The sequence below is a fragment of a genome, unplaced genomic scaffold (genome assembly GCF_019419815.1).
Source record: "Pyrus x bretschneideri cultivar Hongxiangsu unplaced genomic scaffold, Pyrus_bretschneideri_v1 Contig6, whole genome shotgun sequence".
Taxonomy (NCBI): Eukaryota; Viridiplantae; Streptophyta; class Magnoliopsida; order Rosales; family Rosaceae; genus Pyrus; species Pyrus x bretschneideri.
In genome coordinates, this window is record NW_025999798.1 from 10,805,173 (window position 1) to 10,832,887 (window position 27,715).

At 36.2% G+C, this 27,715-nt stretch overlaps 3 protein-coding genes across 5 annotated transcripts; 1 reads left to right on the plus strand and 2 right to left on the minus strand.

Annotated features, from left to right (window-relative positions):
- Nucleotides 1-12,837: 12,837 nt before the first annotated feature.
- Nucleotides 12,838-13,552, minus strand: LOC125471593 (anaphase-promoting complex subunit 10-like). Its single transcript, XM_048572208.1, has 2 exons — nt 13,154-13,552; nt 12,838-13,061 (listed from the first exon to the last, which is right to left on the minus strand). The coding sequence occupies exons 1-2, from the start codon at nt 13,363-13,365 to the stop codon at nt 12,926-12,928; spliced, it is 348 nt and encodes a 115-aa protein (XP_048428165.1). The 5' UTR covers nt 13,366-13,552; the 3' UTR covers nt 12,838-12,925.
- A 1,659-nt stretch (nt 13,553-15,211) lies between these two features.
- Nucleotides 15,212-22,672, plus strand: LOC103928019 (DExH-box ATP-dependent RNA helicase DExH16, mitochondrial). Its single transcript, XM_009337017.3, has 16 exons — nt 15,212-15,543; nt 16,570-16,702; nt 17,231-17,352; nt 17,477-17,667; nt 17,997-18,137; nt 18,707-18,829; nt 19,557-19,634; nt 19,845-20,013; nt 20,512-20,624; nt 20,733-20,813; nt 21,249-21,314; nt 21,424-21,488; nt 21,599-21,644; nt 21,728-21,844; nt 22,113-22,204; nt 22,286-22,672. Exons 1-16 carry the CDS (start codon nt 15,480-15,482, stop codon nt 22,398-22,400), a joined length of 1,716 nt encoding a protein of 571 aa, XP_009335292.2. The 5' UTR covers nt 15,212-15,479; the 3' UTR covers nt 22,401-22,672.
- Nucleotides 22,673-22,787: 115 nt separating this feature from the next.
- On the minus strand, nt 22,788-27,671 carry LOC103928020 (pentatricopeptide repeat-containing protein At3g22670, mitochondrial). Of its 3 annotated transcripts, none has more exons than XM_048571661.1 (5): nt 27,454-27,671; nt 26,705-26,766; nt 26,463-26,607; nt 25,765-25,907; nt 22,788-24,857 (listed from the first exon to the last, which is right to left on the minus strand). In XM_048571661.1, exon 5 carries the CDS (start codon nt 24,690-24,692, stop codon nt 22,989-22,991), a length of 1,704 nt encoding a protein of 567 aa, XP_048427618.1. In that variant the 5' UTR covers nt 24,693-24,857; nt 25,765-25,907; nt 26,463-26,607; nt 26,705-26,766; nt 27,454-27,671; the 3' UTR covers nt 22,788-22,988. The 3 variants fall into 3 exon arrangements, with proteins under 3 accessions (XP_048427618.1, XP_048427617.1, XP_009335298.2); XM_048571660.1 differs by having other exon boundaries at nt 26,689-26,766; XM_009337023.3 differs by lacking the exon at nt 26,705-26,766.
- Between the last annotated feature and the right edge of the window lie 44 nt (nt 27,672-27,715).

Consider the following 27,715-nt stretch of genomic DNA (forward strand, 5'->3'; position numbering starts at 1 on the left):
GCATTGCAATATGATGATCCGATAAAATCGCTCACCCCATCCAAAAAGACAAAATTCTATGGTGCTCTTTTGTATTGGATATTTTGAGGTTTTTAACTGTTAAATCTTAATTTTTAAATTTTAAAAAATGATGTCACTTAATACTACAGTTATATGGTATTCCTCTTCACTTGCAAGTGAGAGTCTTAAGTTCGATTTTCGTCAAAGGTGAGTTTGAACTACATTATTACTAGCCCATTGTGAGGCTAAGTCCACACTCTCCCCATTAGTGTAGATAATATATTTTGTTAAAAAAAAAGAAATTAAACAAAGACTTCACGGTTAAAACACTTAAAAAGTATCATATATTCCAGAGCATCGTAGGCAATCACATAATATCAATGAAATAAAGAACTATTTAGTCATCTAACAACTACAATACAACAAATAAACGAGCACAATATTTGCAATGAACACCTTAATGTTCGAGAATTGAATTGGTCAATAAATTTTTTTAGTTTTGTGAATTTTATAATGGGGATTTATAAATTGAATGATTTCCAATTCTTTAAAAAAAAAAATTGATGATTCTTAAATTGGGATCTAAAAGCTAGACGATTCATATGCGGGTCTTCATATGTGTTGTTGGGTTTCCAAGATGTTGCACAGTCGAGATTTTCGAAATCCTTAGAGTTCTCTCCATAGAAGAAACTTATTTTTCCTCCTCCACTTCGTCTAGTATGGTTTCTGTTAGTTGATGGAGGCTAAAATCTGGAATCCAGCTTCTTCGCCTCATTTGGTAAGTGCAAGGCCGAATCAAAGTGCGCAAGCTTCGCTTCACCTAATTACCCTCGACTTCATCGATTAACCAACGATGATCAGTCGTTGCCTTGTTGCTACAAGGCCTTCCATAATAGGCTAAAAGTTTGAGTTTGTTTAATTTGATAGGAATCAAACTCCTACAATGGATCGAAAAATTTGGTTCTATAAGAATGATTCTAATTTTGAGTTCAATATATTGAATTATGAGTTTGATTCCTACACAATAAATGAGCTACTTTTCTTTTCTTTTTTTTCTTTTTTTTGGTTTTTTGTTTTTTTTTGTTTTTGTAATCAAACGATAGTATTACACTAAGGGGGTAGGGATGGGAGAGTAAATGAGTCCTACATTTGATAGTTAGAACTCCTCTCTATCAAACTCAAACTATTGTAGCAACTGCCTTATAGGAACATACAAAAGTTGAGTGTCTTTTTCAAAATATAAAATTAAATTAAATAAAAAAATCTTGTCTTATAGGAACAAACAAACTCAATGTACCTGATTCCTATATCTAGGAATCAAACTCACCTAAATTATTGTGGAAAGCATAAGTGTGTCATGTTCCATAGCGATGATTTATTGACTCCATAACAATAAGCTATTGATGTCTCGATATATGTAGAGGGTATTTTTGTAATTTTCTAATTATTTTAGCAGTTTTTTTTTTAAATCATTTTGACAACCATGATTTAATTTATCAGTTTGCCCAATTTTTCTTTGTTTTTATGGTTGACAAGATGATATATGAAGGAAAATAGGTTGTACATGACATCCAAATTGCAATGAAAAGGTCCTACACTACACCTTAAAATCAAAATGTTGATCGATGCTTCTATAGAACACAAGCAGTTCGTGAAGTGGTATCTAGGGAACACCACGTTCATGGATTCAGACAAGGCATTATGAATCCATGATTTTGAAAGGAAAAAATAAAAAATAAAAAATAAAAAAGAAGAACGGTATATGGGAGTTGATTGCATCTAATTAGTCCCACTCATTGACTATGAGAGCATAGGGAGTGGCCATAAACCCTTGGCAAATCCCTTCCCTAGTTCCACTGAAAGCAAATGATGAAAAAAAAGAGTGATAATTTGATTATATTTCAATTAGCACCATCCACTCTGATGTTATGCATGAAATGAAGACATTTCTATTTAAGGCAAAATCCCCAATTATTTCAAAGGAAAATTAAATACTCTTTTGCAATAGGCTTTGGTTTTTTATTTTTTATCGTTGATGTGTTTAGATTCATCGTGAAATCTACAATATGCTTTCAACATTTATAATATTCACACGTAGTACAAAGTAACATATGTTATTGGACATAATTACTACTTAGTCATAAGAAATGGTGATATAAAATTAACCTTAAAGTTCCCACGTGATTAAAAAAAGGGAATATAACATATATGATTACTTATCTTCTAAAGAGTAAAGATTAAAAATAGATGTTCAAAATATTGTATGGCTATGAGAAGATTTGGGTTATCCGAATAAAATAAGATTCATGCAAAAATAGGTCAATAAAACATAAAGAAACTCAAGAGAAGATTTGGTACTGCTGCTTTTTCTTTCTTCTTTTATGTTTCCCAAATCACCCGCCTTGCCATGCCCTTGAATCTGAGGCTAAATAATGAAGATTTACGAGGCAGTCAAAGGTATCCGGCAATTGATTTTTCTTCCAAGATTCTTCATTGCTTTGTTTTTGCTCATTCCTCTTCCTTCCTTTTCTTTCATGAGATTTGTATCCGTTTTTAAGACATGGTTTTGTTCTTTGTTTTCAAAATGTGACAAAGCTTTCTCACATGTCATTATCCTTGGCAGATTCTCTCACCACAGGATCAAAACTTCATTTTCCCTCGGTGTTTGTACCAAATATTATGTATATAACCATTAGATGTAGACCTCTCGCATACGTTTATCATCCCTTGGAAAAAGGAATTTATTTACACTATTCATCAAAAAAAGAAAAAGGAATTTACACTAATTTGTTTTTCTTGTTTATATATATATAATTTTTGTATTTTGGGGATGAGATATGAGAACCAAATGGAATATTCATTGGATGGTGGTGCTTTCATTGCTTCATTGATTATATAGATGAGATTAGTTAAATTATCCATTACAAAAATTTCAAATTTAAACTTGTCTAACAACCATTAAAGAGGTAATGAGCATCATTCACCACTACTTAATAATGATGAGCAAAAATATTTCCAAGATTTGCTAGTAATTTAACGAGTAAATAATCCATTCAAGAGAAATTCTTATATACAATTACCCTAGTGCATTAAGATTTTGAATCAGGGTCTCTCCCTCTCACCACAAAGTGTAGGATCCATCATAAAGATTAATCATTTTCTTACGTTTGAAGTGCACAAAACTCTTTCGCTAAACATTCCGTATAAACTCATATTCATAATCCTCTTAATGTGTGCATGTGACAACCCGTTCCAAATTTTATGTTTTTATTTTATTTTAAAAGCGTGAATTTACGAAATTGCCCTAGAGGTAAGGACTTTGACTTCCGTTGATCATCGACTTGAGAGATGTGGGACTTATTCTTTTAGCATATCCTCGTAGTACTCGTTGGTACGAACGTATAGGCGAAAGCCGTTTGCGAATCTGGATTATAACGGTATAGTTACGGACGTTCGAAATTGGTTATTCAAGGTTAGAGTTAATTAAATTAAATCCCCACTTTGTGGGGTGAAGCCCAATCAGAAATGGAGGAAAGAAAGAAAAGAAGAAAAAAAAAAAAAAAGGAAGTGGCTTTCCGTCCACCCGCACCCACCACGAGTTCTCATTTTCCAAGGCCGATTCCGGCCAACTTCGATGGAGTTTTTCGATGCCACCACCACCATCTTGAAGCTCTCATTCCCCTCTACAAAACCCACCCAAGAACCACCTTGATTAACCATGGTATGTGGCGGTTTGAGACCACGAAAGTTGACAAAAATCAATAGTGCTCCGGCCACCCTTTTCGATTTTCTGGCAAATCGGCAAAGCGATGGCTAATGCCACCACTTGGGCTTTGTAGCCCATCATCCCAGGAGAAAAACCCAACCAACCTTGACCCCGTTGGACCACCGTAGACGACGAATCGACGTCGGGAAGTTTTAGGCACCCGCCGGCTTTGTGGGCAAAATTGATCATCTTCCGTCCACTTTTGGACTTCGTGGCAGGTATGAAAGTTTCTCCACTCACTGAGATCTTCATTTCTATGAAGTTTGAGAATTTTTGGAAATAGTTGGATTTTCCGGCGAGTCGGGGCGGCCGACACCCACCCGCGGCGGCGCGTGGCCAGTGGGCCGCCAATGCCATTTTTAGGCTATGTCGAATGTCTTGAATTCATTTTTGTCATTTGAATGACGTAGGTTGATCGTTGGAACCTAAATTCGTTACGATACGTTACTTGATAAAAATGTGAATCGATGATCCAACCGTTGGATCGTCACCAAAATTGGATACATTATAATACGTAATATTTAAAGATCATAGGAATTTATGGATCAGGAATCCGACTTACAGATCTTCCTGAATTGGATTTGTAAGTTAGTAAAATAAATGTTCACGGCCACTTGTTTTAGGCAATTGGCGGAGATCTGACCGTTGGATCGTAATGAAATTTTAATATGTTATTCTAGAAACATATTGTGGATCGTTGGGAGTTGCGGATTGGAAATCTGATATGCGGATCTTCCGGGTCAAGTTATACAGTGTTGTAAACCCTACCGTCGATCTTTGATCGACTGTTGACTTGTGGTCAATGGGTCTCAAACTATTTTAGAATGTCGTTGAGGTTGTGTTTTTATGTGAATTATGTATTCTACGGATAAGAGTTCTGAGATGTGATTTGATAATTGGTCACAGGGACCAATCATTCAGGACGCCTCGATGTGTGCGCTAGAGAATCATAGCGTGGACTCCAGGTGAGTGGATCTTTTTCCTTTTTATCGTACATATTATTGAGAGTTCTATCAACACTTTTAAATTTATTAGGTATATTACCTTCATATAATTATTGTGAATGCTTGAAGTACCTATATGAACTACGAATGGCTTGATCCCTGTTTAGGGTACGTAGGCAGTCTAACGAGACGTTAGATGCAGCCATAAAATATTTGAGACAAAAGCCTTGCTTGGGAAATTGAGTAATGCGAAGGAAATTGGTAAAGGCAAGTTTTAGTTTTGTGAATTAGTTAGTTAAATTAGTGTTAATTGGGTTGTCATGGATAATTATCCCTGAAAATAAGTAGTTCGAGAGTAAGGCGTTATTGATTGTACACTTCACACCGTATTGTTTATAATTGAAAATGCTACGACATGGTTGAGTATTAGATTGCATCATGGTATATCCATATGTATATTACTTGCATATAATTATTGGGAACGCTTTCAAGTGCAAAGGTGAACGCAGGACACCCAGGTAAGTTCATGTGAGTTTATGGTATTAGTTGAATTGATTGCATTATATTATGACTACAGTTATGTGTTACTCAACTTCGATATTGTCGTACTGGTTGCCATGAGTTGCACATGTTATATTGAGATGCATTGAGAGCTCATAAACCTGCACCCCGGTGTTAGTGCTCCCACCCGTGGCCAGGGCACAATCCTTCACGTGATGTTCACCTCCCGCACCTTACGCTCACCTTGGATCCAAGGTAGGTGCACAGTCTTGTCGTACAGACCACTTTAGGTGGTTTCGACTCGTAGGTGACCCGCGATTATTCGCACAGTCTTCACGTGATCGTAGCACTTGAGCGTATTTATTTACACCCAGTCCTGTCGTACAGACCACTTTAGGTGGTTCCGACTCGTGTGCAGGTATACTTATTGAGCTATTGGCTAGCCATGACTGATGAGATATGGATAAGTCGTACAGGTCACTATAGGTGACTCCGACTTATATGCTAGCCATGATTGATGAGATATGGATAAGTTGTACATGTCATTTTAGATGACTCTGACTGATATATCACTTTGTATTGATTAAGTTCATTTGGCCTACTTATTAATGTATGGTGGAGTTGATGGCAAACCGTGGTTTTGGTCATTTATGAGTATGGTTTGAATATATGTATATATGTTGTACTGTACTATAGAAAACGATAAGGGAATTACAGTGAGGGGTTATTACTGTTAGAAAGGTAATAGTTTTGGGAAGCTTGGTTTTACTGCTTACTCACACTTTCTGTTTTGTACCCTTTCAGGTTTTAACTGCTGAGTTCGTATCGACGAGGATATATAGCTAATCTTAGTATTGGTGGCTACTTTTAAGGGTATGATTCTTACCCACACTACTGTACCTTACTTATGCTCTGACATCGCGTGTGAAATGGGTTCACTCCCACTCGTAGCGCACTCTGGTATTTAAACACTTTTAGATTCAAATTTATTCACTTTTTATACACTATCACATTTTATGGCTTCGTCACCTTCCAGGTGTCAGCCAGCACATCTCGATTCAGGGTCTAAGTGGACTTTCTGGGTCGGGGTGTGTCAATGCACGTATATCTCACAAATATTGAAATGATTATGAATATTAACATTGTTGTGCAGTGATGACGTTAGAGATTTTACTCCTTGATCATGATCATCAGACCATTCTACAAACTAATTATTACCGACAATAGTTAAAATATCACTCACGATAGTTGTTGATAAAAGAAAAAAACAAGATATATAAAAGTAGATATATATCTTTTATATATACATAGTGTATGTATATATTATACATATGAACTTACTATATATACTTGAGGGGATATTCCATGCATGCAAAAGGTTTGTATTAATCATACATATGAGAATTAATGTACATGGAGGAATATCAGAACTTTCTGTTGGTTTTTTATTTACTTGTTACTTTTACTCTAACTATGCATATTGGAAACATGAAATTCTTTTGGCAATTATTATTACTTCACGTCCATGAATAATTGGATAATTATTCTGGACTATCTTTGCGATATTGTTCTTCTTTCTCTTTCTCTCCCCAGTTTTCCACAGTTTCCTTTTGGGTTTACGAGAAAAAATTAGGTTGTTCCTTTTGTACATTCCCAGATCCGATTGTTCATTATTTCTGCAACTGTATCCTGATTGGTAAGTATGTATACCTTGCAGAACTAGGGCATGGTCCAGACTACGTACTCCAAAGTATATTTATATATAGGACCACTGGCTTTAGGGTTTTGAACAGAAATAAATCATTTGATCTAATCCAGTAATCTTTTTCTAGAAACAGCAACCCTTGAAGAGTTTACATACTCCCTATAATTAGTGTGACACTAATCATTCCTCATAATTCATAATGTGCATGCCAATATTATAGAGTGGAGGACTGGGCTGTACTTTAATCACATTTTAAAGGTCTGCAGTAATTGACTTTGGTTAACGGATATACTATGATTTAAGACGTCCTTTTGATTATTAACCATACCCTATTTAAATCAGACATACTTTATCTCTACATCTTACATGCTACAAAAGTGTGTGTGAGTGTGTGCGTGTGTGTGTGTACATTTGTTAGGGTGGCATTTAAATTTTTTTACTAAATTAGAAAGAAAAGAAAAAGAAAAACTCAGACAACCAAATGTTTTATACAAAAAAATATCAATAACTCATTGAAGAAAAAAAAACTCTCTTCTATCCACTATTTCAATTGTAATACTCTAATTTATTCAAAGTTACAAAATTCTTTTAGAGCACTTCTCCCATTAAGTAAGCTTGAATTTTTTGTTTAAAATAATAACGTTTGAAGCATTTTTCCTCTAAAAATAATGTTATCAAAGACACATATGTGACACAAACTAGCGAATTAAGAAAAATAGGTACCATATAGCTTGGTTTAGTGTGCGATTTCAACTTAGGCTTCAAATCGCACACCTAACCAGAGAAATATCGCATTTAGTTTAAGCCTCAAAATAGTATGACGAAATTGGACTAATCCATTAGTATTAATAATGTTGGGTAAATTTGAACATAAAATTGACATTTGTGGTAGTCATCTCTTCCTCCTCCACAATGCATATCAAATCATGAGGTTCTGACCATTTCAATTGTCATCGCATGAGCTCCCTAACATGAGCATTCAATATGGATGAGGATCCTCTCCGAATTTTCTTTGTGGATCTCTAATCGTTCATCATACATCGTACGGTCAGTTTTTGTTAGGTACTATTTGTGTTTAATTTTAAATAAAAATATTCAAATAATTTATGACCATACGATGTACGATAAATGACTAAGATATGCAGATCCCTAGGATCCTCACCATTTGAATCTGGATGATATCCAAATCCATTCAATATGACTCAGTCCAACGTTAATAGATTGGTATACGGTAGGTTTTGCGTTTAGGTCATGAAATATATATATATATATATATATATATATATATATATATATATATATATATATATATAGGAATAAGATCGATGGACAAATATTTTTACACTTCTCTTTAGCCATTAGATTTCATAACATCCAAAGATCTTGATTAAGAGTAATGTGAAGGCTTTTCAACATTAAAGGACGCGGATTATAATTAATATTATCTAAAACTACATTAATGATTGTCAATCAAAAGATGATGAAAAGACATATTTGTCTTCTAACATAATAAAAAAGTTAAGGACAGTAACGTAATTTCACAAAATAAAATTTTGCTTTTTTTTAATCTCACCTACATGTAATTTTATCATCTCTAATTAAAAAAAAAATTAAAAAAACCTCTCTTCTCTCTCCATCTCTCCTCACTCCCATATTCTCTCTCACTCTCTTCCTCTCTCCTTTAGTTTTAAGTTTTAACAACCAAAGTAAAAAAATTCACAAACTTTGTGTATGGGCATATACTATAAATAATAAATAAAACTAAACATAATAAAAACTGGAAAAAAAAAAAAAAAAAAAAAAAAAAAAACAAGAACCGTAAGGGATCGAATTTCAAAGTTAGGGGGAGGGTAAAAGACCTCAATTGCTCTGCCGCAGATGGATGTTCTCGTGGTCTTTTATTTTTTTCTGATCTTTGGTAAAAAAAAGCTTCCTGATCTCTTTACTCTAGAAACCCATGTGTTATTACGATTTACCGGGAGATATGTTTACCACTAGTTCAGATTGTTATCACGCTTGGCCAATGAGGGATTCCACAATCTAATTTACCACTCAAAGATACCAAGAATGAAGAATTAGGATTTCGGGTTTAGTTTTGTTTACCAAACAAAATGATCCAAAAGATTAAGTGATAGTTTGATACGATTTGTGTGTTTCTTAATTTTGTATCAATCAAATCAAATCAACATGTAGCGAAGGCAATGAATTTTCTCTCCTCCTTCTTACGTTCTTGGCCAGTCCCTATTCCTTGATTTCAACGTTGTTTTGATTTTTTTTTTCTTTTGAGTTTTTTTCTATTAGTTGATTCTTATTCATTTAATATAATTGTTTATTTATTAATTATAATCCATGCACGTCATCATCCATGTAACTTAAGGTTTAAAATTTTTGACATTACTCTTAATCAAGACTATTGAATATTATAAATCTAATGGCTAAGAAGTGGTGTAAAAATATTTATCAAAACATTACACTCCTTCTTAGCCATTAGATTTAATATGAATTTTTATCAAAAATAATTTTTTATATTTTGACAAGTCATCACTTAGGTCATTTATGCTCCGAACTCATCAATTCCATCATTCATCTTTGGAGAAGCACATCATTTTCGTCTTTGCTGTTAGATTACGTTAAAAATTATGTTAATTTGCTTACCTAGCACATACATGAAAACCCCATAACCAGTTACAATAAGCCACATGTGTTATATAAAATATTAATTTTTAAAAGTGATTTAAATTTTTGAAAAACAATTAAGAAAAAAGGAAATAAAATAATATAAAAAAACCCCAGCGGCCAGCCATCTTCCCCACCCCTCATCTCTTTCACTTCGGCTCTGCTATCTCCTTCTCTTCGAATGAAGGGTCAATCCAATTTGGACTTTGATATTAAAATTTGAAAAAATGAAAATAATGAGATTTAAACAAACTTAAATGAAAAAAATACTAGCCGCTGGCCTTTGGTTGTTTATTATAAGATTTAAACAAATTGGAAGACAGTAGGGAAGGAGATAACAGAGAGGAAGTGAAAATAGATGAGGAAATTGGCTGGCCACGGGGCCTTGGTTTTTTATTTCACTTTTCTTTAATTGGCTTTTCAAAATTTAAAAACCTATTCAAAATTAATTTTTCACACAATACACATGGTGTAATGTGATTGATTATCGGGGTCCCATATATATATGTCACGTAAGCAAGGTAATATAATTTGGGATCATTTTGGTTCTTGGTTCCTAATCAACTTAATTGTTAGACTAATTTTGGTTCCCGGTTCCTGATCAACTTAATTGTTAGACTAAAATCTTATTTGTTTAAATATTTTGATCGAGGTCCTTAGATCAATTAAAATATTTAATGTCGCATCCCGGCTCGGGAGGGACCACTTCCCAGACTCGACTCCACCGTAACATGATATTGTCCGCTTTGGGCCCCGACCACACCCTCACGGTTTTGTTTTTGGGAACTCAAACGAGAACTTCCCGATGGGTCGCCCATCCTGGAAGTGCTCCCGCGCGCTACTCGCTTAACTTCGGAGTTCCCATGGAACTCGAAGCCAGTGAGCTCCCAAAAGGCCTCATGCTAGGTAAGGATGGGAATATACATTTAAGGATCACACCCCTAGGTGATGTGGGATGTCACAATCCAGCCCCCTTAGGGGCCCGACGTCCTCGTCGACACACCACGGCCAGGGTTAGGCTCTGATACCAATTGTCGCATCCCGGCCCGGGAGGGACCACTTCCCTGACCTGACTCTACCGTAGCACGATATTGTCCGCTTTGGGCCCTGACCACGCCCTCACGGTTTTTTTTTTGGGAACTCACACGAGAGCTTCCCGATGGGTCACCCATCCTGGAAGTGGTCTCGCGCGCTACTCGCTTAACTTCAGAGTTCCCATGGAACCCGAAGCCAGTGAGCTCCCAAAAGGCCTCGTGCTAGGTAAGGATGAGAATATACATTTAAGGATCACACCCCTGGGTGGGAGGGATCACCTCCCGGGCCCGACTCCACCGTAGCACAATATTGTCCGCTTTGGGCCCCGACTACGCCCTCACGGTTTTGTTTTTGGGAACTCACACCAGAACTTCCCGATGGGTCACCCATCTTGGAAGTGCTCTTGCGCACTACTCACTTAACTTCGAAGTTCCCATAGAACCCGAAGCCAGTGAGCTCCCAAAAGGCCTCGTGCTAGGTAATGATGAGAATACACATTTAAGGATCACACCCCTGGGTGATGTGGGATGTCACAATCCACCCCCCTTAGGGGCCCGACGTCCTCGTCGGCACACCACGGCCAGGGTTAGGCTCTGATACCAAATTGTCACATCCCCGCCCGGGGCGGATCATTTTCCGAGCCCACTCCACCACCGTAGCACGATGTTGTACGCTTTGGGCTTACCATTCCCTCACGGGTTTTTGTTTTTGGGAACTCACGAGCAACTTCCCAGTGGGTCACCCATCATGGGATTACTCTAGCCCCCTTCTCACTTAACTTCGGAGTTCCTACGGAACCCGAAGCCAGTGAGCTCCCAAAAGACCTCGTGTTAGGTAAGGATGAGAATGTACATTTAAGGATCACCCCTGGGTGATGTGGGATGTCACATTTAACTCATGCATTTGTGCATTTAATTTCTCCGAAATTATGTATGAAATTTAAACAAATTCAAATAATATTTTTAAAATATAATAAATACTTAAAATTAAATAATAGAGAAATATTGTTCTTCATAAAATTATAGCAAAAAAATAATGTACCCACATAATTATTAACATATTTTAAAAAATAACTACTGATATAGTTTAAAACATAAAATAAATACATATAATTAGCATGGGTACATTTAGTAAATTAAAAATGGGTACAAATAAATTAAAAAATACGGGTACAAATACAAATAATTTTAAAAAAAATATGGGCACTAAAAAGAAATTAATATATGGGTACAAATTAAAACTGAAAAGAAAATTCATACAAATTAAAAAAGGTTGCAAATTAAAAATGGGAACAAACTAAAAATAAAAATATATGATAAAAAAATTTAGCCATAAATATAAATATATCAAATGTAACATTTCTAAAACTAAATTAATATATTTAGAAATAAAAAATATTTTATTATTAAAATAATTAATGACGTTTATTAAAACCTAAGGATCTTAATCAAAAATTGATAGGAATAAGGTTTTTAATCAATGGAATAGCAAAAAGAATGATGATAACCTAATTTCTCCTGTAATTTTTAACAAAATCTGACGGCAAAGACAAAATTGATATGTTTTCTCAAACATAAATGACGAAATTGATGAGTTTAAAACATAAATGACCAAACTGATGACTTGTCAAAACTTAAAAAACCATTTGTGATAAAAGCCCTACATATAATTATATATATGGTCCTATGGAGAGGAGAGGAGGGGCATATTTCATTATGGTATAATTTGGCAAAATATATATATTTCAATTTAAAAGCAAATTAAATATTTGTTATGGTTGACATAGAAACATGAAACACTAGGATGATCCTGTAATTGCGACAACACAGATCGGCACAACACATGAGACTAAGTTTTACCCAAAGGCACATTAATGAAGGAAAAGTGATTTTTGCGCTCGCAATTTTATCTTCTACCCCTCCTAGTTTACTTATGGTCTTAAATGAGAATTAAGTGAAAAAAAAAAAAATAATAATAAACATGAGGGTGCAAAAATCATTTCCCTTAACGAAGGATATACCGGCCGGAGTACCTAAAGATACTGCAAAACCAAAGAAATGAGCTCATTTCCAATGGGGTGGAATGTGGACTCTTGCAACCCACCTGGAGATGAAGCCCCAGTTTGGGGTTGAGGTGCTTTTTAAAAAAGCTACCATGAAAAAAAGCTGGTAAGGATTTTGATGTTTGGTAAACATCCCAAAACAGCTTAATTTCAAAGTTTTACATGAAAAAAAGCCAAAAAGTGGAAGCTGCATTTTGCAGCTTCCAAGAAGCCGCTTATTTTTCCAAAACGCGGAGCTACAGTACCCCATTAATGAATTTTTTCAATTTACCAAAACTGCCCCCTCCTTTCTCCTTTCTCCTTCTCCCGATCCTACACTGCACTTTCCTCTGGAATTGAACGTTCACCAAATGAGGCTGCGCACCGTCGGATCTGCAAACCAAGAACAAACAAACAAAATTAAAGTTCAAAGATTTCAAATTTTTTAGGGATTAAAAAAGGGAAAGGGGAATTGAAGCAAAGACTGCCAGTAGGTGTCGAGATTGTCGTCACGGAGAGACGAAACGCCATTGCCGGCCTTGCAGGAGCTGACGCTCCAAGCAGCCTTCTTGCCCATTTCTCTGAGATCGTCGTCGACTACCAGCAGCTGGTTCCCTCCCGTCAGCTTCGCATCCTCTTCTCCCTCCGATGACTCCGTCGCCATTGCCTCCTCTTCTATGATTGATTCTTTGAACATGAATTAGAAGAAAAAGAACCGTAATTTGATCGAGTTCCTAAAACCCAAAAAAGCCTAGCTGGATAGCAGAAACCAATCAAATCAAAACCCTAAATCCAAAATCTGCAAAAGTGAAGCGATTGCCTCGGTGAGGAATTTGAATTGTGGCTTCCGTGGCCTTTCAGGGGTATGAATGAAAAAAAAGGAGAAGTTTACAGTATTGTACTAATGAATTCTAACTATTCAGTTTAAAATATTTCAATTGAAGTAGTTTGTCATACTAATTAATATTTAAGATAAAGTTTATAAATATGTTTCTTTTACAAATAAAGTATATTTAGTAATTCACCTTTATTGGTTAAGAAAATTAAATTAATGACACATCTAGTATTATACCCTTTTTGGTCATTTTACACAGTCACAGCTGTTTTACATAAAAGTTTACCAAACACTATCATACTGCTTTTTTTTCCAAAGGCACTTTCACAAAAAAGTTTACCAAACACTCTGCTGGCTTTTTTTCACAGCCGCTTTTTTTCACAGCACAACAGAAGCAGCTTTTTTTCAAAGCACAACAATACCAAACCAGCCCGAAGTGGACTCTCTCTACAAACCATTCAGCTAAGTAATGGGCCAGTTTGTTCATCCTTTTTCCAGGGATTTCCTTGTGCACTCAAGGATTTGATCATTACCCTCAATTCCCAAAATTTGTATTCTTCTTAAATTTTGAAATTTCCCTTAAATGTGCTTCGTCCGTTAATTGAAAAAATCGAAGGAAGAGAAAGAAATTGACCGGTGGCTGGAATGTTCTGCTCCCCGCCTTATAATGCTCTCGTCAATTGTCACTCCGAGAGCATCCGATTTGTTCTGTTTATTTTGCAACAACGGACAAGGAAGGTTAGAGGAGGAGTTGGGCAAATGCCCACCACCTCTAGAGCAACAAGTCGTATATCGAGTTGTAGATACAGTAAACAATTGGGTGCATTTAGAAGATCGTTTAGTGGGTGTCCAATATGTCCAAGCCCCTTCATATCTTTTGTCATTTTGGGCATGTTGGATTGTTAGGTATGAAGTTTAAGGCTTTGTGCATTTGCAAAATTGGGAAGGGAATTTGCGGGGGTTGTTTATGTCATTTGATTGAAATTAGACGGGTGATATTATAAGCAAAGTGCGGGCACACGATATACACAGAATGTCTCTAACGATGTGAATGGCTAGTAAAAAAATAAAATAAAATAAAATAAAATCTCGCTTGCAAAATAAGAAAAACAAAACTCTTAACAATTTTTTTTTTGAAGAAGTGTGATGCACATCTTAACGACAATAGATCCTACTTGTGCTTTGTAAATAGTTTTTACGAATTTAGATAATAGAAATAAGTGAGACACGACTTGAGTTTTGAGAAATTAAGTACAAAATTTGATTTTTCAAAGTTTAAAAATATTGCCGTAAACAAGCATAACCTTCTTAATTATACCCAAATAGATCATTTAATTCGTTATCAAAATCGAACCGTGCCTAACCCTAGATGTCTAAAAGGATGCTTGAATTTCAACCCTTAATCATTGGGGGAAAGAGATCTCTCCCGTCAAAGTTCAGGGATCAAGTGATCCGGATTTTAAACATTTTGATCTAACAGTTAAAAATAAAAAAGTTAGTAAAATCTTTTAAAAGATATAATAATTATTAACTATTAGATCAAATTTTAAAGTTCGGATGACTTGATGAATGAGTTTCGAAGAAAGAGAACCTTTCCGAATTCCAATCATCATCAATGACAATGAGGGTTCGTAGCGTTAGTAATTTTTTTTTTTTTTTTTTTTTTTTTTTTTTTTTTGAAACACAAATAGCGTTAGTAATTTAATAGCCAATTCTAATACAAATTTCTAACTTTAGGACCAAAACGGATAGTTCTGTGAGCACAACCAAGACCGGCAGCGAACCCGAAGATACGAGCTTTGGCACCTTGAGTGTTCGAGAGACAAGAACCAAATCATGACCTTTTCTATTGTTGCTTCTCTTCTAATTTTTGTTTGACAATTCTCACAAACGCAACAACAGCAGCAAAAACAGAAGCGTTTTTGGCATCAGTTTCTTTTGTTTTGGCAACCATCTCAATTCTCAACCCAGAAACAATGGCGGCATCGTTGATACTCTCCCGAAGAATTTCATCTGTGGGCGTTTCTCGCACTCTCCAGGGTATGTTCTTCCAAACCCACCTTTGTTTTGCAGGAATATGTTGTTATTTTTTGTTTCAGTTTGTTGGTTTTGCACATATAAGGTGTTTGGCTGCTGAGAAAATGGTGGGGGAAAAGGCAAGCTATTGTTGTTTTCTCTTGTTTTCTATGGTTTTGAAATGTTCTTCTTTTAGGATAAATGAAAGTTAAGAAATTTGATTGTAGTGGGATTAAATTGACCACAAGTATTGAACTTTGCATTCAGCATTCAATCTGAATTGAGATATGTTAGCCTAGAAGAAGGTTCTAATTTTAAACGTTATGGTTCATTCGAGTAATTTGAGAAATTTCTAACCCCTGCGTTCATGAGGCTAATGAAACCATTTGACTTGGTGATCTGATCATGTTAATTGTACCAATAATATACTTTCATAGTTTGCAATAGGAGGGATACATCATTTACCATTTGTAGTTTGTTTCACATGTCAATACTTCCAAATGTTTTGAATTTACTGCGAAAATTGGAACATTTATATGTATCCCCATTCTCCAATTCTCGTGTGGGTTACGTACTGGAAACTTAAGCAGTTTTGCTTTACCAACTTTGTTAAGCAACGAGGGAAAGTGAAACGTTAAAATCAAGTTCAATCGTATGGCTTATACTAATAGGTTCAGATATTGCTTTTAAGTCTGATTTTATCTTTTTACCATTGATAGAGGTGTGTGCAATCCTTGTTTGGATTGAGAGAAATGAGGTCAGAACCTCACTTTCTCATTTTCCATACTTCTATTTCTCTCCAAAAGAGTGGGGAGAGTTGAAGTGAAAGAGAGATAGCTGTTAAAATGTTCGTGATCCAAATTTTTCAATGTCGGTAGCTGTTATAGCCAACATGATTTTACAATAGTATCTGTACAGAATATTATGACTTCTTGGTATTTGCTTATTTTAGCTAAAGTTCTGGATGGACTTATTTTTGAGTCAATCATCTGACGGTCACAGCAACTAATTTGATGTTTCATGTTGTTTCTTATTGTTCCAATTCCACAGGTCTAGCAGGTAATGTGCGGCCCTCTTGTCTGCACTTGGAATTGAAGGTCGCGGCTTTGATTAATGTTGTTGATAAAACAAAACAGTATAGCAGCTCCAGTGGTACAACGCAGTTTGATTTTACTGACCTGACGTAAGAAATTTGTTCCCACAACTATTGAAGATTGAAACTAGTTTTTCCTTGGATATGCAATTGTAAATTATGTAAGACTTTTAAGAATCAAAGTATAACTACCAATTTCCAATTCTCTTGTGTAGTGTTCTATTCTTCTAGATGAGTTGCTCTTTTTTCTATTTCTTGTGTTTTCACCTTAGAAATATTTTTCTTTTAGATTTTGTTGGTTAATTTGGCTACTTTAAAATGTCATTGTTTAATAATGTAGTTTGTAGTATGCGGGATGAAAATTTTGGGACTTTATATAATGTGAGTTCGCAACTTTTAGTGGATCTCTGTAATTTTGGGTCCGTCATTTTGTACATTATGCGGATATATGGAGGCAATGCTTGAGTTTACATACAGCTGTAGCTCAAAGCTTAGAATTTAGGATCCAACGATGAATCAATTTCCCCTTTGTATTCTATTTTTATTGTTAAATTTACTTTCATGCATATCTAACATCCTTTAGTTTTATCCTTGTAATTGAATATGGTCATATTCCAGTTCTCCTCATACTTGGTATCCAAAAGCTCGAAGTAAGCAGCGCAAGGTTATCCTGCACATGGGTCCCACAAATAGTGGTAAGACGTACAATGCTCTGAAGCGACTAGAATCAAGTCCATCTGGTATGTTGTGAGTGCTAAACTTGCAGTGTATTGATTATATAGTTTACCTAGTTATTAATTGAAAACTGCTATAATAATGCAAACACACCCGTGAACATAGTTCGGTCTTTTTCCTTCCCTACAGGAATATACTGTGGTCCTCTGAGATTGTTGGCTTGGGAGGTTGCAAAACGGTTGAACAAGGCAAAAGTTCCTTGTGATCTTATTACAGGACAAGAGAGAGACGAGGTTGATGGTGCAAAACACAAGGCTGTGACAGTTGAAATGGCTGATGTAACTTCCAGCTACCATTGTGCTGTTGTTGATGAGATTCAGGCAAGTTGGTTTTATTTATGTGGACTCTAGGGATTTGCTTCCTACCATATATCAGAATGATTTTAAAGATCAGTTTGTGTTGTTCAATTTGAGATTGTCATGTTTGGTGGAAAACTGAAAATGCATAATTATTGAGGTATAAGGACTAGTGAAAAATACTATTGGCCTGAACATAGCAAAATACTACCATCTAATAGAGGTCTGTGTTGATATAGCTGATTTTTCTTATGGTTGCAAGTCAACATGCATTCTGCCACATAGCGAAATACTATGGTCCTGAACATTGCTTTATGTATTTTAATAAGTTAATGTTCCTTCTTTTGGACCAGATGTTGAGTTGTAAGACAAGGGGCTTTTCCTTCACACGAGCTCTATTAGGAATATCTGCCGATGAACTTCACCTTTGTGGAGATCCAGCTTCTGTTCCTCTTATTCAGGAAATATTAAAAGTGACCGGTGATCATGTTGAGGTAATAGGATATTTTTGCAGCTAGATTGGTTCAAGGTTTTTCTTGTTTAGTAATTTAGTTATTGCTAAGGATGCTAAATAATTCTCTGTTACTGAATTTTTTTCTTTGTGCATGGAGTTTATACATTTGAACTATTAATTAAGTTTTAGGCATTTAGTATTTACTGATCCCAAATGGTATCCATATGTAAGTTCATTTCACTTTGATTCAGTAATATATCAGTAATACATCTACTGTATTTACTGATCCCAAATATTATTTATTCTGGATTCTGGTTTCCGCTTTTAAAATTCGGTTGTATGCATAAGAGTAAGGGAACAAAAGAATCTGAATGTTATTCTGAGAAATTTGAGAATGTCTACATATTTTCCTTAGATTATTCAACAAAGTATAGGGTGAACATAACTAATTTATCTGAAATTTTCATGTTTTGACTTTAGAATGATATTGTATTGGTTAAGTGCTTTTATGAGTCTTATGCGTTCAGTATTGCTATGCCGATCTGCTTTTTGTGTCTCATGTTATTCTCCTTGTTCCTCATAGTATTCTTGTTTTTGGCTTTGCTTTAGGTTCACTTCTATGGGAGACTTTCACCTCTTGTTCCAATGAAGGTTCCTCTCGGCTCTTTTTCTAACATAAGGACAGGCGACTGCATTGTAACCTTTTCACGCCATAAAATATACAAATTAAAGGTAGTGATTGGCAGTTTCTTGTATTTGTTTTGGTATTCCATGAAATATATAGGTGCATGTGTGTGCGGTTTATGTTTATCAAGATATCTTTTCAACATTTTTCCCAGAGGTTCATTTTCTTACGGTATGAATATGGTATGAGCTTTTAAACTTTCTAGGTATGCTTCATGCATAGCTATATTTAGGTAGATAAGAAGAGTTTCTAGAACTTAGATCAGATATAACATAAGATCTTTGCTGGAGGGGGGAAAAAGTTGTAACATCCAAGTTTCTAACAGGCTGGGTTAACCTAAAGGATAGATTTTGTAAGACAATTGACTGGATATATTTGTACGAGACGCATGGCTTATGTTTGTTGGTTGGATGAGAAAAATTGATCTCAGAATAAGCTTTTCTGAATCTTGATAGTGAGAAGATTCACTATTTTGAGGTACATGGGAGATGGGGCTGGGAAGAGAGACACTTGAAAGAAATTGGGACTTAAAGGACAATCTTGAGTTCAAAATGGTCATTGGTTGATGAAGCACCATTCTATTCTCAAGAGTGTCAACCCGAGAGTCTGAACAGATCACACGTCCCTGATGTATTAACATTCAATTTTATTTCTACTCTTGCAGAAAGGAAATCATTTTGATGTTTTAGTTCTGATGCTGTTTCAACTTCTGTTGACCATATTATTTTGTACTAACTTCTCAAAGTGATTTTGTATCGCCTATTGTATTGCTAGAAAGAAATTGAAACTGTGGGAAAGCATCTTTGTTCGGTTGTTTATGGTTCGCTTCCACCGGAGACTCGAACGAGACAGGTATTAGTTCCTTCCTGTGTATTTAAAGCTCATCTTGCCATGCTGCAATTGGTTTTCCTTTAGTCAGAAGTTTTTTTACTGTCATGTGTGAAAAAAGTAAAATGCAGATTTCTACTGAGTTGTGGATTTGTGGTCATGATTATTGATTTATAGTTTCAACCTTTTGTGATCACCACATTTTCTGAGTTAATACACCCTTTAGGACTGCAGGCAACCATGTTTAATGATGCAAGCAGCGAGTTTGATGTTCTCGTGGCTAGTGATGCCATCGGGATGGGTCTTAATCTGAACATTTCACGGATCATATTCTCAACAATGATGAAATTTGATGGTTTTGAGATGCGGGAGCTCACTGTACCAGAGGTCAAACAAATTGCAGGTACTCTTTTCTTTGGCTAAGTTATGCTGCATATACGTTAGACTTCTAAGTATATAGCTGATATTCGAATTTTACCCTAATGCTAGTGCAAGGAGCCTATTTGCAAGTAGACCGTCATTAAAAGAGATAATGGAGCTTGAGTGCTATTTTGCTCTATCCTTACCTTTTTAAGTCAACTCATGAGATCTGGGCATCATTCATTTCCCCTGCATTTAAGAATCCCTGATTTGCTCGAACACCTTACTGTCTCTCTCTTAGCTATCGCCAGAAATATTTCATAAATGGGAGGATAACTTGGCCTAATAATAAGAACTAAAATTATAGCTTTCCATTTCATTGAGGTGTATCTGTAGTTCATAAAGTTGCTGTTGTGTGTTATGCCGTAAACTTTGTAATGTGCACTAACTTATAGTTATTTGGCGCAAATGGTAACTTGTTATTCTCTTACCTTGAAATGATGGATTCCGTATATAAGGACGGACATGGTTTTTATTGCAGGAAGAGCCGGCAGGTATGGATCAAAATTTCCTGTTGGTGAAGTGACTTGTTTAAATGCAGATGATTTGTCCTTGCTTCATTCATCGCTAGAATCCCCATCTCCGACTCTTGAGGTGATTATACTATAATGAAAATGTTCATTGCATCCACTTCTAGATGTCAGTTTGTGGTTAAGTATGGTGTTACTTGTCTTCTAATTGGGTGCTGTTGTTATACTGCAGAGTGCTGGATTATTTCCTACCTTTGATCTTATGTATATGTATTCACGTTTACACCCAGAATGCGGCCTCTACCAAATTCTGGTTGGTTTCATTTGATCATTTCTATATTGCTGTATGTTCTATCTTTAAATGCTTGCATACAACCAACGGGGGCTCAGTGGCCATGGGTGAGGCACAAGGGAAATTATAGAGCTATTATGTGATTAAATTTCAGTTGTGCTTCACACCGATAGCAATTTGGTTCTGGCTGCTCGTTGAACCCAAAGATATAGATGATTTCAGAATAGTGCGGTCTATCTAAGTGGATCTGAACTTTTTAGGTGATACATTTCGAGTTGAATCCAAAACTGCTCATTTTGTGTTTGCTATGAGTCTATGACAACTTCAACCAAAACTAAAATTATCATCTAATGAAGAATTAATTTGATATTTTGACGGTCTATTTAACTGAATTTTAATCCTCTTGTTATATATATATATATTTACATATCATTTTCTTCTCCTACTTGTTGACAGGAACATTTTTTAGAGCATGCCAAATTATCAGACAATTATTTTATTGCTGACTGTGAAGAAGTATTGGTATGCCTGTCAACCTCAATGCTATATTTCTTCTTGAAAATCACGTACGACAACTGAGTTTGGTAATTTTTTTTTCTCCCTCTGTTGCTTCCACCTTCACTTTGATCAGAAAGTTGCTGCTGTTATTGATGCATTGCCTCTTGGGTTGCATGATAAGTACCTTTTCTGCATAAGGTAAAAACTTCTGCCCGAGTTTGCCTTTGTAAAATTTAGTTCGCCATGCATGGTTGGTAGATTTCTGTACCTTTCTCGAATTCAGATTTATTCATCATTGTGATTTGCAGCCCAGTTGACATGGATGACGAAATTTCATCCCAGGGTCTTACGCAGGTAACATTGTAATACTGTTCATGAGTGTTGTGAATTGTTTGTTCTTTATCAGAAATCATGATAACCATTCTGTCCTTTTATAGTTTGCACAAAATTATGCACAAAAGGGCATTGTTCGGCTCCGGGAAATATTCACGCCAGGATCACTTAAGGTACCAAAAACGGAAGCTGCACTCAAGGAGCTTGAATCCATTCACAAGGTAATATAGTTTGTTTGGATTGCCAATTTTGTGAGACAAATGGGGTTTTAATTTCCAAATTTCACCAGTGGAATGTTCACCCCCAGTCGATGGAAATTACTAAATTGTAGCCTGTAAGATTCAGATGTGGTAATCATTTTAATTCTCACTTTACCTGAAGGTATCCTCGTATGTACTATTTGTTCAATAGTAAGACTATGAACCAAAAGATCTAAGTTTTCTGTGAGGTGAGCTTCTGATAAGTTTTCTGTTGGTGCCAAAATTGAAGGTTTTGGATTTATACGTTTGGTTGAGTTTCCGATTGGAGGAATCATTTCCTGACCGCGAGCTTGCATCTACACAGAAGTCCATCTGCAGCATGTGAGTTCACTTGTAACTGGCATTGGTTTTTCGGTCTTCAATTGCTTGGGATCTCTAATTTGTTATACTTCGAAATTGTAGGTTGATCGAAGACTTTCTGGAGAGGTTAGGATGGCAGAAGCCGAGAAGCAAGAGATTAGCCTCACGTACTCCCTCAACTTTACTATTGTCCCGGAAAGCCAGACCGTACTTGTGAGATTTATTGTCTTTAAGCGTGTCCATTCCTTCTCGTCGGTGGTCAGTTGAACCATTCATGTGTCTTCTCACACAAATCACTAAGCTCCAATCTTTGAAGAAAAGTTCACTACTTTTTAATTTTTAACAGCCTGAAAAGCAGTTTAATTTTGTAATTATGTAGCAAAGGTAATAAAATCATTGGATTATTCAAATCATTAGATTATTCTTGTTATGTAGCCAAACATGGATGACAGTAATGGCAATTAAATTGATGGATACAAGTTCACAGCGGATCTCTCTCCAATTTTATATTCTTTTTTTTCTTTCAATTTTATGGGGAAATCACAAGGAAATTCTCACCAAACACGGTTTGAAGATTAATTGAGTAGAAAATCACAAGACAAACTTTGCACAACAAAATGCTCGAAATTGCTTACTCTAAATAAATACATCTCTGTTAGCCCTAAGCTCTAAACAAATAAATACATCTCTGTTAGCCCTAAGCTCTAAACAAAGTCTGAATACATTGTCTTTTAAGTGGCTCAGATCAACCTGTTAAGTTCGCTTAAATTCTTAAGGGCACGTCCGGGCCATTAAATTGCTTACATCACACAAACACATGGCCCTTGTGCATACTCTCTTCAACATTAGACATTGCGGAATCGTTGCCTATTATCTCTTGCCCTCTTGCCTGCAACATCAACCTCTCAATATGTTTCTTCTCTTTCTGCATACTCTTCCCCTCCAATTCCTTTATCAACATACTGTATGTGCTATCCTTCGGAGCAAAACCCTTCAATACCATCTCCTCAAAGAAGGAGCAAGCGGTTGCAAGTTTACCGTTCATACACAGCCCGCGTACCAAGAGTGCATAAGTTCCACCTTCAATGCCAATGTCGTTCTTAAACATGTGATCTAACAAAAAGCAAAGCACCCTCATCCTTTTCTTTCTGCAGAATAACTTCAACAGCGGAGCATAGGTCTTGAGATCCGGCTTGCACGAATCCTCCTCCATTTTCTTGAGCCATTTGAGAGCAACCTCTTCCTGTGAATGCGTAGACGCTATATTAATCAAGGTATTATATGCCAAAACGTCCAGCTTTATCCCTTGCTTTTCCATGTCCTCAACTATTTCCTGAACATCCTTGAGCCTACCGGCTTTACCAAGGAGGAAAATCAACGAGCTATAAAATGAAGTATCTGGAATACAACCACTCATTTTCATCTTCCCGTAAATCTCCAAAGCTTTAGTTATCTCCCTTGCCTTCCCTAAAGCATGCATTATGATGGTATAAGTCACGGCATTTGGCTCACAACCCTTGTCCTTCATCTCGCCAAGAACTTCGGCAACTTTGCGAAAATCCTTGTCGTTACAATAAGCTTCAATCAAAGAGGTATACGAGAAAACATCGGGTTTAAACTTGTGCTTCTCCATCTCCTCCATTGTCTTCCTAGCAATGTCCAAGTTCCTGTATTTGCACCACCCATGTATCAAAACATTGAAAGTACTAACATTCAAAGGTATAGATTCCTTAAACTCCAAGAAAACTTCGTGGGCAAGCTCAACGCTTCTCTCCTTCACCAATGCACCCATCAGAGCGTTCAGAGACAAGACATCTTTGCTCACTCCAAATCGCTCGATTCCTCGAAATGCATCGATTGCCTCCTTGTACCTACCAGCCCTAGCAAGCCTCCTCATCACCTTACTCATCGTATCCAAACTAACATACCTTTCTCCAATTTGGTCCATTTCTACGACCAAATCCCACATAATGTCAAACTTCTCGGCCTTCCCCAAGATGTCAACCATAAAATTGTACACCTCCGGCGCATGCCTATAACTTGTTTGCGTTTTTGCCCAAGTGAAAAACCCGAAAGCCGGAACCCATTCATTGCTAAACCTCCTCAAAACCCGTTCCACCAAACCGTTTGACAAATCCAAAACAATCCCACTTAGAACTTGAGCTACATTTTCCGGTGACGGGTGCTGGTTTTTCAAAACTTTACTAATTATGTCTATGTCGGTATCCGCAATCTCAACAACCGGGAGCTTGACGGCTTTTCTGGGGTCTTTGAGCATCGGGGCTTCAACCCACTTGGCAAGTGAAGGGATGACAAAATCTTCGTCTGAACTTGCGGCTTCTGGGTGCGTGATGTCCAAGAATTTAACCCAGTTCGGAAGGTCAGGTGACTCGGGGACTTGGGTCGGCTCGGTTGTGGTGCATAAGTGATTGGATAAGAAGTAATGCAAGAGTTTGAAGTGGGTTTTGGAAATGGAGTAGAGATTGGGGTTTTGGAAGCTTCGAAGCATTTTGAGGGAGGCGCCAGTGATTGGTAGGTGAGATTCGAATATGGAGAGGGATGGCTTAAAGCGGAAACTGAACCGTCCCGAAGGAATTTTAATTTTAACAAGAGCCTTGCTTCATATGCCACTTTGTGGCACCATTCATCTTGAGAATTGATATCCGGATTTCACCTGGAGAATGAAAAACACCTCAAAATTAATTTTAAATATTTTTAATTTTCTCCAATATCTTAACACAACTATTTCACCAAACAATATTGTATGAGATCATATCATTTTCTTCTTATTCTTCCTTGTTTCGTAACGAACAATATATCAAAAAGTCACACAATCTTTTTAGCCAAAAAAAAAAAAATCACATAATTGTTGCTTACCTCCATACAATTCACATCTCTCAGTTCTCTGGCTCATAATGTTATAGCATACATACTATTCTTCTTCTTTGTCATAAAATGCCAAAAACAGTCTCATTTATCAATCAACACTTACATGAACAACAACATGCCAACAAAAAATTGACTTGAAAAAACCCCGTTGTCATATGTTTTATGATGTGCTCAAAATAAATGGTTAGATTGGCCCAAGTGTTACGTTTTTCATGTATAGATTGATAATGTTTGAGGCGGTGTCACTCTTCTTGTATATACCAAATAAACAACCAAAATCAACAAAAACCCAGAAAAGCAGCTCACAAATGTAATTATATGAATGCAAGAGAACTCGGCATCTTACTTGATCAGACTTGTGTCTATGATCCTGATGAACTCTTTACAATACAAAAAAATCACTCTTTTTTCTTTATATATAACTCAGGCCAGGAAACACTAAAACACAACCCCTAAATCCAACTGAATCAGATGTAAAACAAATTCGAATATAATTTTCTAAATTCAGAATAAAAAGAATCTATTTGTTTGGAGCAGATGAAATTGCAATCCTCAGGCGAAATTTCTAACGATTAAATTGGATTAGACAAAATCATGAAATTTTTTCAAAAGCCGAATTATATTAAATCACAAATTTGAAGCCGATTTTGACATGCAATAGGTTAATAAGGTAGGAATCGTTTTCGACTAACCTTGATGGCGTGTGTCGGAGGAATCATCCAATTACCGTCGGAAAGCTTGAATCCGAACAAAGCTCCTAGGCTATAGGGAGATGTTGTTGATGTGAAATCCCAACATGCAAAGGTTGAAGGAGAGGAACTTCAACTTGAAAGATCTGCACCAGAGTGGCTGCTTGGTGAGGAGAAGTCACACAAGATTTTTAATTGGAAAACAAGACGACGGCCAGGCAGGAAGAAATCAGGAGGAAATAGATGAGTGCAGGGCATTTTTGTCCATGTAAAAACGTAATAATGCAAACTTAGCAGGGGTAGTAAAAACGCCCGCACTCCACTGCGGGGAATGCCACAAGTATAATCTTATACAATCTAATTGTTTTTGTTATTCCTAGTTCACAGCAACAAAAGGGTAATTTCACATTCTCCATAATTATACTTAATGCCAATATTCATAGCTAATATACTAAGTAACCACTAATTGACTGTTCACATCATCAATATCCCAATATGAATCTTATTAAAAGACGGTTCCCAAAACTCAATAACTCCAAGATTTGTTATTCCCCAAAACTCTCAAATGCATATATTCATATCCAAGCAAACCCAAAATTGGAAACTAAATTTGTACCGAAAAACATTCAAAACTAAATTACATTCACAATGTCAACCGAAATCAGTAAAGAAGAGCAATATTAGCAAACATCGAGTACTACCTCAGAAGGAATCCCGTTTTAGATAGTGTTCTGCTTGTTTATGAATCCTATAATGGCTACACAGATGCCATCCACAGTCTCCAGAGTGAAAATATCGAATCTTTTACTTATTGGTGCAGACGAAAACCCTCTCCTAGCTTCATGCCTGAAATTCAACATAACAATTAACAATAATTCCTACAAAAACAGAATTATAAAAAATAAGAACTCAAAATGATTAAATTACAGAAATTAACAATCACGTCGGAAAACTTGAACCCTCCCGCAGTCAGTCCTTGGTTGATACCCAGGTTCTGGTTCACAACTACATTTATTAATATTCACATAATCATGAGACACGATTAGATTATTAGGTTCACAACTAAATTAAAAAACATTCACATAATCACGAGACATCATTCCAACTCATTTCATAAACCCAAAAGAAAATCTAAAATGAAACTATGATTTCCACCACAAAGAAGTTGGAATTCTCTACTGTCACCTGTTTTCCCTGCCCAGAAATTGGAAGAATCCAATCTTGGGCCCATATTCTCACACTAAATAGCAAAAAAAATTCTAAAGTTTTAAGAAATTGGGAGCCAAAATTCCGTAATTAACCAAAACAAAGAAATATAACTAAAACCCAGATTTGAAATCATACAAATAAACATATATGCCACTCGCCATTTCAGTGGCGTCTGGTTCTGTAAGGTTATTTATTTGACTGCTGCAGGGTATACGAAACCAAGCGTAAAATAAATGGAGCATGTTCAGAAAATAACCCAGATGAAAACCCAAAAAATCAGAAGAAAGAAACCCAAAAAAAAAAAAAATACACGTTCCTACATTTCTTGTTGAGGTTTTATCAGAAATTTGTAAATCAAAATTAAATTCCAATCCAAACTCAAATTCCAAAAACATCAGAGCATACATATTTAATAACCCAAAAATTTAATGAAACCAAACCTATTTCAATTCCAATATAATCCAGAACACCAAATTCGCTTACCTTCAGCCAAGCGGGTTTTGGAAAACGTAGCGGAGACCGGTGGTGCAGGAAGATTCACACGTTTGTTGTGGCGTCCTTCGTCGGATTTGGGTGAAGAGGTGGCAGTGGTGGCGGTGGACTGGGTGAACTGGTGGAGGAGCAAGCGGTGGTTTTGTCGTTCAGAGTGCTTGAAAGCGTTGAAAAGAGTTGAGAGAGGAGGAAAGCACGCGTAAGAAGGCAACGACAGTGCACAATTATATAAAAGCGAGCGTTAGAAAGAGTT

Excerpts from the sequence above, each read along its gene's own strand:
- LOC125471593 (XM_048572208.1), bottom strand. The coding sequence starts at position 13,365 with ATGTTCAAAGAATCAATCATAGAAGAGGAGGCAATGGCGACGGAGTCA. Across the intron at positions 13,062-13,153 it reads AATCTCGACACCTACTGGCA|ATCCGACGGTGCGCAGCCTC; the intron begins GTCTTTGCTTCA and ends CTTGGTTTGCAG.
- LOC103928019 (XM_009337017.3), top strand. The coding sequence starts at position 15,480 with ATGGCGGCATCGTTGATACTCTCCCGAAGAATTTCATCTGTGGGCGTT. Across the intron at positions 20,625-20,732 it reads CCCCATCTCCGACTCTTGAG|AGTGCTGGATTATTTCCTAC; the intron begins GTGATTATACTA and ends GTTATACTGCAG. Across the intron at positions 21,645-21,727 it reads CATCCCAGGGTCTTACGCAG|TTTGCACAAAATTATGCACA; the intron begins GTAACATTGTAA and ends GTCCTTTTATAG.
- LOC103928020 (XM_009337023.3), bottom strand. The coding sequence starts at position 24,692 with ATGCTTCGAAGCTTCCAAAACCCCAATCTCTACTCCATTTCCAAAACC.